Genomic DNA, 14,421 nt, shown 5'->3' on the forward strand with positions numbered 1-14,421 from the left:
AGCATGTTAAAGGTAAAGGCTATAAGACCATCTCCAAGCAACTAGATGTTCCTGTGAGTACAGTTGCACATATTATTCATAAGTTTAAGATCCATGGGACTGTAGCCAACCTCCCTGGACGTGGCCGCAGGAGGAAAATTGATGACAAATCTAAGAGACGGATAATCCGAATGGTAACAAAAGAGCCTAGAAAGACTTCTAAAGAGATTCAAGGTGAACTTCATGCTCAAGGAACATCAGTGTCAGATCGCACCATCCGTCGTTGTTTGAGCCAAAGTGGACTACATGGGAGACGACCAAGGAGGACACCATTGTTGAAAACGAATCATAAAAAAGCAAGACTGGAATATGCCAAACTACATGTTGACAAGCCACAAAGCTTCTGGGAGAATGTCCTGTGGACAGATGAGACAAAAATCGAAGTTTTTGCCAAGGCACATCAGCTGTATGTTCACAGACGAAAAAATGAAGCATATCAAGAAAAGAACACTGTCCCTACTGTGAAACATGGAGGAGGCTCTGTTATGTTCTGGGGCTGCTTTGCTGCGTCTGGCACAGGGTGTCTTGAATCTGTGCAGGGTACAATGAAATCTCAAGACTATCAAGGAATTCTAGAGAGAAATGTACTAGCCAGTGTCAGAAAGCTTGGTCTCAGTCGCAGGTCATGGGTCTTGCAACAGGACAATGACCCAAAACACACCGCTAAAAACACCCAAGAATGGCTAAGAGGAAAAAATTGGACTATTCTAAAGTGGCCTTCTATGAGCCCTGACCTCAATCCTATTGAGCATCTTTGGAAGGAGCTGAAACATGCAGTCTGGAAAAGGCACCCTTCAAACCGGACACAACTGGAGCAGTTTGCTCATGAGGAGTGGGCCAAAATACCTGCTGAGAGGTGCAGATGTCTCATTGACAGTTACAGGAAGCGTTTGATTGCAGTGATTGCCTCAAAAGGTTGCGCAACAAAATATTAAGTTAGGGGTACCATCATTTTTGTCCATGCCTGTTTCATGAGTTTATTTTTTTACATAATTCTGTTGAAGCATGGTTGAAAAACAATGTCTGACTTTCATTGGTTAACATTTATAGAATTTTAATTTATTATTACTTTTGTCAGATTAAAGTTATTTCTGTGACCATTGTGACTTTTTCTTTCATTGACCAAAGGGTACCAACAATTTTGTCCACGTCTGTATATAATTTCTTGAGATGTCAAGTTTTTTCCCATTGGATTCACTCGTTTTATAGGTTTATTTTTCTTTTTAAGATGCCTGGTTCTGAGGATGCCAGATGATATTAAAAACGGCTGCCAGATTTTCGGAATATATTCGGAATGCAATTTTTTTGCAACAATATTTGGTGCTCCTTGCTCTGGTCTAATGAGTGATTGACAGTTGTTACTGCGCACTTATACAGGGGAGGATGCCAATCACTGATTGGACCACCCCATGGACTCTTAAGCTCAGGCTGAACAGGAATTTAAATGTATAAAATACAGTACAAGTTAAACCCCCTTCACACAACTATTTTTGGGCGGCATACGATCCACAAATTGCAGTTCGGATGCGGACCTATTCATTTTAAAGGGGCTGCTAAAATGCAGACAGCAGACAGAGTTCTGCCCACATCAGTATATTTGTTCCACCGTCCTGCAAAAAAGATAGAACATGTACTATTCTTCTCTGTTTAGTGGATAAGACTAGGCATTGTTACAATGGAGCCACAAAAAAATGAATCCAACGCAGACGTGACACGGATGTCATCCATATTTTTTGAAGATCTGCACTTTGTGGACCGCAAAAAACGCATGGTTCATACTGAATCTTTTCCCACAAAGACTATATATCAATCTGCTCAACTGTTCCTCATATATAACGAGCTGCCCGCAGATCGGACTGCATATTCAGTGGGACAGGCTCCCTCGCTTCAGCAAATGGTATTTATCATTTAGAAAAAGTTAACATGAGGCACTTACTAATATATTATTATTATCCATATTGTCTCCTTTGCTGTCTGGATTCATTTTTCCATCACATTATACACTGCTCCATACAAAGGGGTTACGAACACCCTGCAATCCAGCAGCAGTGGCTGTGCTTGCACACCGTAGGACTAAGTGCTGGCCTATGTGCACTCCCACGGTCCCAGACACTGGAGAGGCCGGTGCCTTTTCCTATAGCGTGTAAGCGCGTCCGCCGCTGCTGGATTGCAGGGTGGTCTTAAGCCCTGAATATGAGCAATGTGATGGAAAAGTGAATCAAGGCAATATGGACAATCACAATACATTTGTAAGTGCCCTGTATTAACTTTGTCCACATGATAAATTCCAACCCCTTTAACTCTAGGGGTGGTTTCTTAGTTTCTTAATGGTGCCCTTGACTATTGAGGTTGCCACTGCTTCTGCCTACTACTCCTGTACCGTGATGAAAGCATAGCTCCTAGTAAAAGCCCTTCAAATAATGTTTCATTATTCCATGGCATCCAGACGGCTTTTCGGTTTAGAAGAAGTTTCTGTTTCTGCCATATGCAGGTTTCACTGGGAGTAACTTTTGACTTCTTATAAATTACTTAGCAGAAACCTAAGTAAAAATCCAACGGTCTCATTTTCGGTACTGACCCAGTCAGTGGCTACAGGAATCTAAGCCACTAACATAAGTCTGAAATGTTTCTTTCTGCCCGAAAGCTTTGTATAACTATATGTGTGAACAATACTTGTTTGATTAAGCTATTACTGTGGGAATCCAGAGAGCAAAGTGCTTAGAACCTGAGGGCACTGCCAAATGAAGTCTAAGCTCTTTATTTGGAGCACATAAAATAAGCATCGGCCTTTCTCGAGTAGAAAAGTTGCTGTTTTTGGCTTCTGTGCTCGAAAATTCCATGACCTTTCCCTAGCGCTGGCCACAAGAAGCCATAAAACTCAATGGCTGTATAAAGTAGAAGCAGGATAATAAAATTAACCCTTATGCAGTCGCTATTAGTATATGTATAAATGTAGTAATGTGTGTACTGTAGGCACCAACAAATCATCACCATCGTCTCTTTCCAAACATGCATTTACCCAACTCTCTTACGGTATGGCTCAGGAGGACCACTGAATAGGGAACCAAAAATGAACTCTCTTAACAAAAAGTGTGAGGGACCTTTATCAAGACTGCCAGGGGATGCGCCAAATTTATGAACAGGCGCATACCTCTCTTTTAATTGGCACATCTTGTGGTTGTGTGACACCCTTAAAGCTACAGAAGCCTCCTAGCTGCCGCAGATATGTCTTCATTTGTGCCAGAAACTGGCATGAACAAAGATAAATGTGGCGAGCCTACTGTACCACCGGCTCCCCGCCAAAGGCATGCGCCATTTTTTTGCTCCGCTTCTAAAAAGTGGCATAAAGGGGGAAATGTTGCAAATTTTACTGCACGAATGGCATGCGACAAAATGGGCCAACCTATTGGCGTAAATAAATTAGGAAATGTCCCCCTGTGTTTTTACAGTCATACAATTGAAAAGAAATCTCTTGTGTGACCATAAACAGAAAAAAAAAAGGCAAATGCACTTAAAGACTGGTCACTGTCCTAACTCCTGAATTCTCCTAAAAGCACATACAACTCGTTAAGAAAGAGTTCTCCGAGAACACTTTACCTCGGGATACTTCAGTTTGAATGTTTTATGCATTTCTCTGAAACGGCTGTATCTTCTGAAAACCGTCCAAGTTTCTTCTAAGACAGTTATCTGCAAGAGAAAAAGGTAAAAAAAAAATAATAGTACAACTCACCCATGTCAAAAATTGAGGGGCTCGTTTATAAAGGCCAGCGATTGCCATGCCGGTCTTAAGTGTGTCTGTACTGCTGGAGGAAGAGCCAAAGTTATGTGGAGGTGCAGGCCTCTACATAGCTTTGGTGCTTCCTCTAGAGGGCCGTGAAACAAATCTACCAGCTCCCTTACTAGTGTAGATTTAAGCCATTTTCTATGCCAAAAACTGGCACAGAAAATAATGAATGAGACAGGCCTGTTGGACTGCCCTCTTCCCCACCCATGCCACGTCCCCTTTTCTCGACCTGTCAGAAAAGTGGCGTGAGCGGGATTTTGTCGCAAAATGGCATGTCATAAAATCTGCGGCTGATATAAGCCACAAAAGTGGAGTATATCAGTTAATAAATGAGCCGCTAAAACTTTTAAACAGTATGCAAGCATCAACTTGACTGAAAAGCATTTGCCGGGCCAAACTTCTTCAATGCTTAGTTTAAGGGTCCATTCACATGTCTGCAAAATGGGCCCACATCCGTTAGGCAATTTTACACAACAGGTGCGGACCCATTCATTTTCAATGGGGCCGGAATGTGCTGTCCGCATCCGCAGATCCGCACTTCCTGATCCGCAAAAAAATAGAACATGTCCTATTCTTGTCTGCAATTGCCGGCGATGTGCGGTCCGCAAAAAAACAAAGCACGCAAAAAGCTATAAAACAATGCAGATTATGTGTTTTTTCCCCCCAAAAAGTAAAACTACTAATTTAAGGTAAAAATCAACTTAAAAATAACAAAGGGTTGTGCATCTTCTGGTGGTCTTTCAGCAGAAGCCCCTTCTAGCCAGTCCAGCAGAGGGAAGCATACCTAACTGCCTCCTGCTACTGAGTTCCAGCTACTTCGCTCTCCCTGCCGCTGCTGTGTTCGGGTCCCCCGCTATCAAAATTCTGTTCTACTGTCCGCAGTAGTGACCTGCCCTCATTGCATTGTTTCAACTGTTGACGCAGGGGGGAAGGTTACTGCTGTGGTCATTCATTGGCTGCAGAGGTGTCAAACCGGAAGTTGACCGTGGGGGACTGAGTGCTGCAGGGGCAGTGAGTGAGCAAAGGAGCCAGGACCCAGTGGAGGGGAGCAGGTAAGTATGCTTCCCTCTGCAAGTCCAGGCAGCGAGGGAGGTGCTGCCAAAAGACCAACAACCCCTTTAAGGGCGTCTTACAGAATTAGAAAAAGAAAAAATTAAGAGAGGTCGTACAAGATTAGAAAAGCATGGGTGATTGCATGGAGCGGAAGCTATCCATGTGTTGTGTGTGGCATCGCAGCTCAGCTCCATTGAAGTAAATTATGTAATGGCAAAAACAGGTCAAAAAGAAAAAGAATGAATGATAATTATATATATGATTACCTTTATTTCAAATTCGTAGTGTTCATCTTTTCCTTGCCCACAAAGGACATAGCGAGGTATCGTTATTTTCAATGGATCTGTTAGATCATCAGGATTTACACCTAAAGAGCGTGATACCAATCGCTGCAAGGAGAAAAAGAGGATATTTGTTAAAAGATGTGCACAGAATGCAGAAACACCAGACAGGAACAGCTAAAATATATATGGTATAGTAGTCTCCACTTACACCTCCATAAAACTCCCAAGATAAAATGTCATAAATCACTACCAAAAACATGAAAAAACTACACGTATCTAAAGTCAACACTCAAAGGATAACTACTATCCTAAAGCAGCCCAAGCAAAAAAAGAACATTAAATCCATTTTTGATTTATTGTTGCACAAAAACCTGTTCTACCACCCACACAATCTGTACATGCCAACAAAATACATATTATAGGATCTAACAGACTGGTCCCTGGTACTCAAGGAATTAAAATTCTGTTTAGTGTTTTGTTTTTCATGTTTTAGGTATATAATAAATCTTAAAAGCATCTTACAAGATTTTTTAAAGGGGTATTCCCATCTGAGACAATGGGGGCATATCGCTAGACCCCTGGGACCCGCAGCTATGTAGAGAAGGGAGTGGGGAAGGTGGTGGGTAGAGTAACCTGGGTTTCCCCGAGTCCGGCAACTACCAAGCGCTCTGCCCATAGAAGTGAATGGGAGCGCACAGTGCTTGCGCGGCCACCGTTCCCATTAATTTCTATGGGCCCGATCGAAATAGCCGAGCCAGCGCTTGGCTATTTTCAGCAGCCCCATAGAAATTAATGGAGGGCGGTTGCGTATGCGCAGTGCACCCTCCATTATGGAAGCGGTCATTAGCATGCAGGAGGCACGAGGAGCAGTGAGAGAAGCGCTACACGGCTGTACTCACCCTCCCTGGTCTTCTTCCGGGCTCCGCTCTGCACTGTTTTCTGACTGCGTACAGTATCAGGACAGTACATGTGGGTACACACTGTGGCCTAACTCTATGCAACATCAGGTCACAGTGCAGCACGGGGTGGAAGAAGAGCAGGGAAAGGTGAGTGGATCTGCAGAATGGCAGCGCCGTCCGGAGCAAGCAAGGTAAATATTTTTTATGTCTGATCTAATATTTTTTATTTTCCTCCTCTAAATACTAGGTGCATCTTATAGTCCAGTGCTTCTCATACTCCAAAATGTGATATAGATATATATATATATATATATATATATATATATATATATATAGATATATATATATATATATACACATACACATACACACACACATACACAGAGTTTTCACACTGGCCACCAGGCCTAATGATATCTGGAGATTTCCTGTTCTGTAAAGGTAACTTTTTAGTACCCATCGCAATATCAACACAGGCTGCATTACAATGACAGATACCACCTTTGCATAGATAACAAAGAATCCACCATTCTCAATAGGTGATGTCACAGCTCATCTAACCCCTCCTGGCCTCTGCACAGGTCATAGAGCATGTCTAGAAAACTCTCCTAATGAGTCCCCTCCAGTCCATTGTGTCTATGGCCCGAGTGGCTGATCTCAAAGAACAGAAAATCTTGACATATTATAGGACTAGTGGTCAGTGTGAAAACTGGAATGGAAAGAAAAAGAAAAAAATCTCCATGAATAAAAATACAAAAAAATTACTTTGAACATAACTGGATTTAACAATAGATAATTTTCTGATTAAGCATTCCCTTTATAAAAAAAAAAAAAAAAAAAAGTCATGTGTTGACGATTCTTTCACCTGAAGGCAAAAAAAGAAAGAAAAAGCAACATAGTGAAACAGTATGGCCACTTAACATGCAAGCTGCCATATAAAGAACATGGAAAAGGCCTCCAAACTGTACTTCTATGTGTCACAAACAACACAATCAATGGTAATCTACTCAAATCACGTCAATGGCCCCTTTCAGACAAGCAAGTTTTATGCATCGGACGCCCAGTGTGAGTATGCGGCAGCTCCCGTCCTGATTTCCCAGAAATGACAGGGTCGCATAGAATTATATTGATTTATGATGCTATGTAACCCTCAGAGGTCTGGAATGTATTGGATAACACTGACATAATGCTGTCAGTGTTATCCAATACATTCGACAACTGTAAAGGTTACATAGCATCAGAAATCAATATAATGCGACGTCACAGTCAGTGCTGGGAGGTCAGGACGGGAGCTGTTATATACTCACGCTGAAAGTCCGATACGTGGAACTCGCTTGTCTGAAAGGGACCAATGATAAGCACGTGTGTACAGCTTTCTCTCATCAGTCATTACCGTACACAATTAATGCATGTATGGAGAAGCAGCCGTGAGTTGTTCTTTAGTGGTTCCATCTGGGGAGACTTTATAGATATTACAAGCATTTTGAAGGTTAGTTTTTCTGCTGAAATAAAATCAAGCACCGAGCCAGAAGCGAAGAGGGAATTCACTTTGCGTCTTCGGTGCTGGCAATGATTAAGTCGCTGTGTATTTATCACACTTGGCATAAGAATATGCCAGAGGAGATGACAATGGAGAAAATTCACCAGTCTCAATTATTAACAGAATCATTATTTTAACAAGTTTATACTTAGAACCTAAACTCCAGTTACACACTATCTAATACCATACACTAATGAGAGTATAACACAAGATTTCTGGGAGATAAATAATTCTTCCAGAGGCGCCACATAGGGTTAAAATGTAAACAAACAAATAAATAAACCATACCCACCATTACCGATTCCACTGCTATGGGGCGGGGCTTAGCCTTTCTGTGCACCTGAGCTCCTCCACTTTCCAGTGCTGGTCACGCCCCTCAGTGCACTAAAACCCACATTTGCATAAATAACGAATGAATAAAGTTTTTTTTTTTTTTACTCCAGAACGCTGCAACCGATTTTCACAAGACAGGTATGATTCTAAACAGCAGGGTGAACCCTACCATGTAGTATGTCTAGTCTAATAGGGTTGATCCTGCTGGCAGGTGCTATTTCAAACTGTTTGTTCATACCTCTGTGAACTGTGAAGTTTTTTTTAAATAAATTATAGGTCACGTCAAAAAAGTTATCTATATTTATTATTATGGCAGTAACAGCCGGAGATAGTATAACTGCCAAGTTTCCGCAGCGGTCTCCTGCCCTCACTTTAATGGGGACTGACCATGGGCCAAACACCTGAGCGATTTGGGACAGACTGGTTGACAGTGTTGTGAAGTTAGGCAAAACCATAGAAGACGGCTGTAAAAGTTGATGCCTCTCTAGTAACAGAAGGTCTAAAAACTAAGCTGTTCATGATACAAATCAGATTTTTCAAAAAATTTCGGTGAATACCGAAAACACAAATAACATTTTTTTCAGCCATATAATAGGATTTGTATTTATGAAGATAATGTCAATCAAAGGATTATGTACACGAAATTGAAACTTTATTTGGTATTAAAAGGCTTGGTCCACCTCATACAATGGTCGTATATCGCTGGGACATGTCACCAATGTTACCATCTATCTCTAGAATGGAGCCAGCAAAATGAAGGAGAGCAGACCCCATATGCACGACTACCCTCCCTTCATTGCTATGGGACAGCTGAAAATAGCCAAGCATGCCTATTTTTGCCACTCTCAGAAATAAATGGAGGGCGGCTGCTCTCCTTCAGTTTGCGGGCTTTGTTCTACAGATAAGTGAGGTCCGAGAGGTGGGACCTGCACCTTTCAGACATTGGTGGCACATACATCAAACTGATCGAAACACGTGAGCGCCAGTCTGGCTGAACATGCTGTACATGTGATGTTTTTAAAAGTGTGACAATAAAAGGAAAGATTTTTTTAATTTTTTTTTTAACAGTGCTGGACGATAAAACCCTTTTTACCTTGAAGTGCCTGCTCCTCCTCAGAATTTCCTTCTGTGCACTACCAAGTACTAGGCTATGGACTAGATGTGGTGAGCTATTGTCTTTTTTCCTGCTATATCCTAGCGATATGTCACCAATGTATAAGATGGGCCAACCCCTTTAAACTGAATTAAAAATAATAATTTGGTCAGGTCGGGTTCATATCACCGATTAGTTTTCCGTTCTTTTGATCTGACAGAAGAACAGAAAAAAAGGATCCTTTGTTTTGAGCATTCGTTACGATCATTTTGCATCAGTTTTTGTCGGTCCCATCTGAGGTCCGTTACTTTTGACATCAGAAAAAATCCAGAGGGGCGGAATTTTTCTACCATCAAAAATAACAGATCTCTGATGGAACTGACAAAAAGGGATAGGCATAACGGATGCTCAAAATAAAGGATCCGTTGTTTTTTTTTTATGTTTGTTCTTTTGACAGATCAGAAGAATAGAAAAACTAGACAGTGATGTGAACCCAATTACAAATAAATGACTGCATTTACTGTCTTTAACTTTCAGCACTTTACTTAGGCTTTTTAAGCCTTATTCCAATGTTGGTGCGCTCCCTGCAGGTCCGTCCTTGATCTCCCTATTTTACATCATTATACCAGGTGTTCGCTGCCATTTGGCTTCATTTAGGTCAGATTACTTGCAAGTGGTATTTCCTTGTTGTCATTTATCTTGCCTACTGGGTTCATGTAATTGTGGCATTTGTACTTTCATTATAAGTTGTAATGTATCCCTTTTGGGGGGTTTTCTTATGTCCCTCTATGTATTATACTGATGGACATATAGGTTACTCCCGGGGTGGGATCCATTATCCTTGCGTACCTGCTGGGGAGCTGCTTTTTTCGCAGCACTGACCACATTGCTGCTACATACTTATTTATTTATCTGCTGTTTATAATTGATGAAATTCAATAAAATATGTCATTGTAATACATGTGTGTCTTTGGTTTTTTGGTGATACAATGTTGGAACCTGTAGCTTCTTTTCTCAGACTGTGGGAGGATCAGCTTGCTTGTCTGCCGGTCTCTATCCCTAGTGCCAACCCTTTAAAAGCTGTAACGCAAACATGAACAGGATTTCTGCAGTGACAGACCATCACTGTACTTGGTGGTCTAATGCTAGAGCCAAGCTCCCATCTCCTGAGCTCTCAGCCCCTGCAGGCACAGCACGTGACCGCTGCCAACACTCACTGCCTAACAACGGTGACATGCAAGCAGAAAGCACATCACACTTTCCATCCAGTGGGGACCAAAAGCAGAGGGGAAGGGAACTTGGCGCTGGAACCTCAGCTCCGGTGACAGGTGCTGAGTAGCTGTCATGGCAACCAGGGACCTTCTGAATGCCCCCAATCCTGTCATGTTCTGGTCTCTGTTACATCCTGCATGTGCAAAAATCCCTATACATTGTAATACTGATGTTGAATACACCAAATAAAAGCACCAAAATATGTAGCTGAAAACAAACATTAAAACCTGTTTTCCTTTTCTCAAATATAAAAAAGAATGATGCACTTAATCGGTATCTTCATATCTGTAACACCCCTATATATGAAATTAACCCATTATTTATGTCTTTAAAAAACTGTGCCAGAGTTTTCATTTTGGTCACCTCGCACCCCCAAAAAATTGAATAAACAATGATCCAAAATGTCATCAATAACTATAGCTTGCCCTGCAAAAAACAACCTTTCATACAGCTCATTCGGCAGAAAAATAAGGCATGGAATATGGCAACACAAAGCAACTTTTTTATTTAATAAATAAAAAAAAAAAGCTTTTTAATTTTTTTAACCCTTTAATGCATAATGCCGTACTGTGCCTGCAACAGTGCGGTAACCCTCTCCATAGACGGCGGGTGCTGGCGATATAATTCAGCAAGCACCTGGCCGATATGATGGGGAATGGCGATCCTGCTGAACCCTGTCATTTAATCCTTCAAAAGCCACAATCAACAGAGATCCCAGCATCTGTGAGTTAAGGCAGAAAGATGCGGCTCCCTCTGGATTTAGATCGGATCTCCAGCAGTGAAATCAAGGGACTTTGATCGGTTACCATGACAGCCTGGACGCTGCTGAAGCCTTTCAGGGAGACCATGATAAGCTCCTTGCCAAGCTGTGCATGAGGCACAGCTGAGCAAAGAGCGTGTCAAAATTCTATTCACTCTAATAGATCTCTATTAGGGTGAATAGGACAAGGTATCAAAAGATCCCAGGTTCTAGCCCCCTAAGGGGGATAATAGTTATTAAACAAAAAGGACACATGGCGTACAGGTACGCCCTGTGTATTTCCGATCATCGCCGCGCGGCGGGCGGTGATCGGAACAGAGTTCCTGCTGAAATAACTCAGCAGGCACTCTGTGACAGGGGGTCCTGTGACCCCCTGTATCGGCAATCGCAGCAAACCGCAGGTCAATTCAGATGCACCCCTAGAGTAGAAACTCCATAAAAGAGACCCCTCTACAGCTCTCAAGGTAATCAAAACTGAGTTTACAAACTTTGTTAACCCTTTAGGTGTTCCACAAGAGTTATTGGCAAATGGAGATGAAATTTCAGAATTAAAATTTTTTGTAACCTTGCCTCACAAAAATGTACCCTAAAAATAGTCCCAACAAAACTGCCACCTTATCCCGTAGTTTCCAAAATGGGGTCACTTTTTTGGCGTTTCTACTCTAGGGGTGCTTCAAATGGGACATGGTGTAAATAAACCAGTCCAGCAAAATCTGCCTTCCAGAAACCATATGGTGTTCCTTTCCTTCTGCGCCCTGCCGTGTGCCCGTATAGTAGTTTACAACCACATATGGGGTGTTTCTATAAACTACAGAATCAGGGAAATAAATAGAGTTTTGTTTGGCTGTTAAGCCTTGCTATGTTACTGGAAGAAAAAGGGATAAAATGGAAAATTAACAAAATATTTATATTCTGAAATTTCATCTCCATTTGCCAATAACTCTTGTGGAACACCTAAAGGGTTAACAAAGTTTGTAAAATCAGGGGTGTAGTTTCTAAAATTAGGTCATTTTTGGGTGGTTTCTCTTATGTAAGCCTCACAAAGTGACTTCAGACCTGAACTGGTCCTTAAAAAGTGTTTTTTTTTTTTGTTCTGAAAATTTCAAGATTTGCTTCAAAACGTCTAAGCCTTGTAACGTCCAAAACAAAAAAATGGCATTCCCAAAATGATCCAAACATGAAGTAGACATATGGGGAATGTAAATGAATAACTATTTTTGGAGGTATTACTATGTATTATAGAAGTTGAGAAATTGAAATTTTGTATTTTTTTTATAAATAAAAATGATTTTTTTTTTACTCCATTTAACTAGTGTCATGAAGTACAATATGTGATGAAAAAACAATCTCAGAATGGCCTGGATAAGTAAAAGCATTTTAAAAGGTATTCACACAAAGTGACACAGATTTGCAAAAAATGGCCTGGTCCTTAACCCCTTAGCGCAGAACGCCGTACATGTACGGCGGGGGATGCATTGCCAGAATGCATTCCGCCTTACATGTACGGCAGGATGATCGGGCGGGCACCGGAGCGGTGCGCACCCGATCACTGCAGGGGTCCGGCAGTCCCTGGTAGCCGGGCCCCTGCTGTATCCGCCGGCATCGCTGTTTACAGCGATGCCGGCGGATTAACCCTTTCTATGCCGCGGTCCGCGCGGACCGCGACATAGAAGTTGTTTGCGGCAGGTGAGTGATCGCATCGAGTCCCCGCGCTGCTGTGGCGGGGACCCGATGCGTGACAAGGCAGCCCGATGCCGTGCAGAGGCTGCCCAATGCCCTGCACGGCATCGGGAACTGCCTTCTACGGGAGCCGAGGAGATCCAGCCTCAGGCTGGGTCTCCTAGGCAACCAGTTAGTGTATGACTCAGTGTCATACACTAACAGGCAATGCATTACAATACAGATGTATTGTAATGCATTGCAGAGGGGATCAGAGTGGGATAGAAATAAAGTTTTAAAAAAAGTTAAAAAAAAAAGTGTTTGGAATAAAAAAATAAAGTTTCAAGTAAAAAAAAAAAAAAAAAAAGCCCCATTCCCCTGATTTTCTAATAAAAAATTGAAAAAAAAAGAAAAAACACACATATTAGGTATCGCTGCGTCCGTAACGAACGGCTCTATAAATATATTACATGATCCACCCCATCCGATAGGCACCATAAAAAATAAAAAATAAAAACTGTGTATAAAAAAGCCATTTTTGTCAACTTACATCACTAAAAGTGCAACACCAAGCGATCAAAACGGCGTATGCCCCCCAAAATAGTACCAATCTAACCGTCACCTCATCCCACAAAAAATGAGCCCCTACATAGTACAATCGCCCAAAAACTGAAAAAACTATGGCTCTCAGACTATGAAGACACTAAAAAATTTTTTTTTTTTCAAAAATGAAATCATTGTGTAAAACTTAAATAAATAAAAAAAATATTTATATATTGGGTATTGACGCGTCCGTATTAACCTTCTCTATAAAAATATCACATGACCTAATCCCTCAGGTGAATACCGTAAAAAAAATAATAAAAAAACCGTGTAAAAAAAGCCATTTTTTGTCATCTTACATCACAAAAAGTGTAGTAGCAAGCGATCAAAAAGTCATACGCACCCCAAAATAGTGTCAATCAAACCGCCATTTCATCCCGCAAAAATCATACCCTACCCAAGATAATCGCCCAAAAACTGAAAAAACTATGGCTCTCAGACTATGGAGACACTAAAACATGATTTTTTTTGTTTCAAAAATGAAATCATTGTGTAAAACTGACAAATAAAAAAAAAGTATATATATTAGGTATCACTGCGTCCGTAATAACCTGCTCTATAACAATATCACATGATCTAACCCCTCAGGTGAATACCGTAAAAAATAAAAAATAAAAACTGTGTAAAAAAAGTCATTTTTTGTCACCTTAGATCACAAAAAGTGTAATAGCAAGCGATCAAAAAGTCATACGCACCCCAAAATAGTGCCAATCAAACCGTAATCTTATCCCGCAAAAAATGAGACCCTACCTAAGATAATCGCCCAAAAACTGAAAAAACAATGGCTCTCAGTCTATGGAGACACTAAAACATGATTTTTTTTGTTTCAAAAATGAAATCATTGTGTAAAACTGACATAAATAAAAAAAAAGTATATATATTAGGTATCACTGCGTCCGTAATAACCTGCTCTATAACAATATCACATGATCTAACCCCTCAGGTGAATACCGTAAAAAATAAAAAATAAAAACTGTGTAAAAAAAGTCATTTTTTGTCACCTTAGATCACAAAAAGTGTAATAGCAAGCGATCAAAAAGTCATACGCACCCCAAAATAGTGCCAATCAAACCGCCATTTCATCCCGCAAAAATCATACCCT

The 14,421-nt window shown here is 41.1% G+C and overlaps 1 protein-coding gene across 1 annotated transcript in view; it reads right to left on the minus strand.

The window, feature by feature from the left end:
- The window catches only part of KIF16B (kinesin family member 16B), a 327,221-nt gene that overhangs the window by 60,832 nt on the left and 251,968 nt on the right, over positions 1 to 14,421 (minus strand). The window contains exons 23-24 of the mRNA XM_044289350.1: positions 5,143 to 5,265; positions 3,637 to 3,726 (exon numbers count right to left, since the gene is read on the minus strand). Coding sequence (XP_044145285.1) covers positions 3,637 to 3,726; positions 5,143 to 5,265 — 213 coding nt within the window. The remainder of the gene's footprint in view (positions 1 to 3,636; positions 3,727 to 5,142; positions 5,266 to 14,421) is intronic.

This window comes from Bufo gargarizans, chromosome 4 (genome assembly GCF_014858855.1).
Source record: "Bufo gargarizans isolate SCDJY-AF-19 chromosome 4, ASM1485885v1, whole genome shotgun sequence".
NCBI classification, from domain to species: Eukaryota; Metazoa; Chordata; class Amphibia; order Anura; family Bufonidae; genus Bufo; species Bufo gargarizans.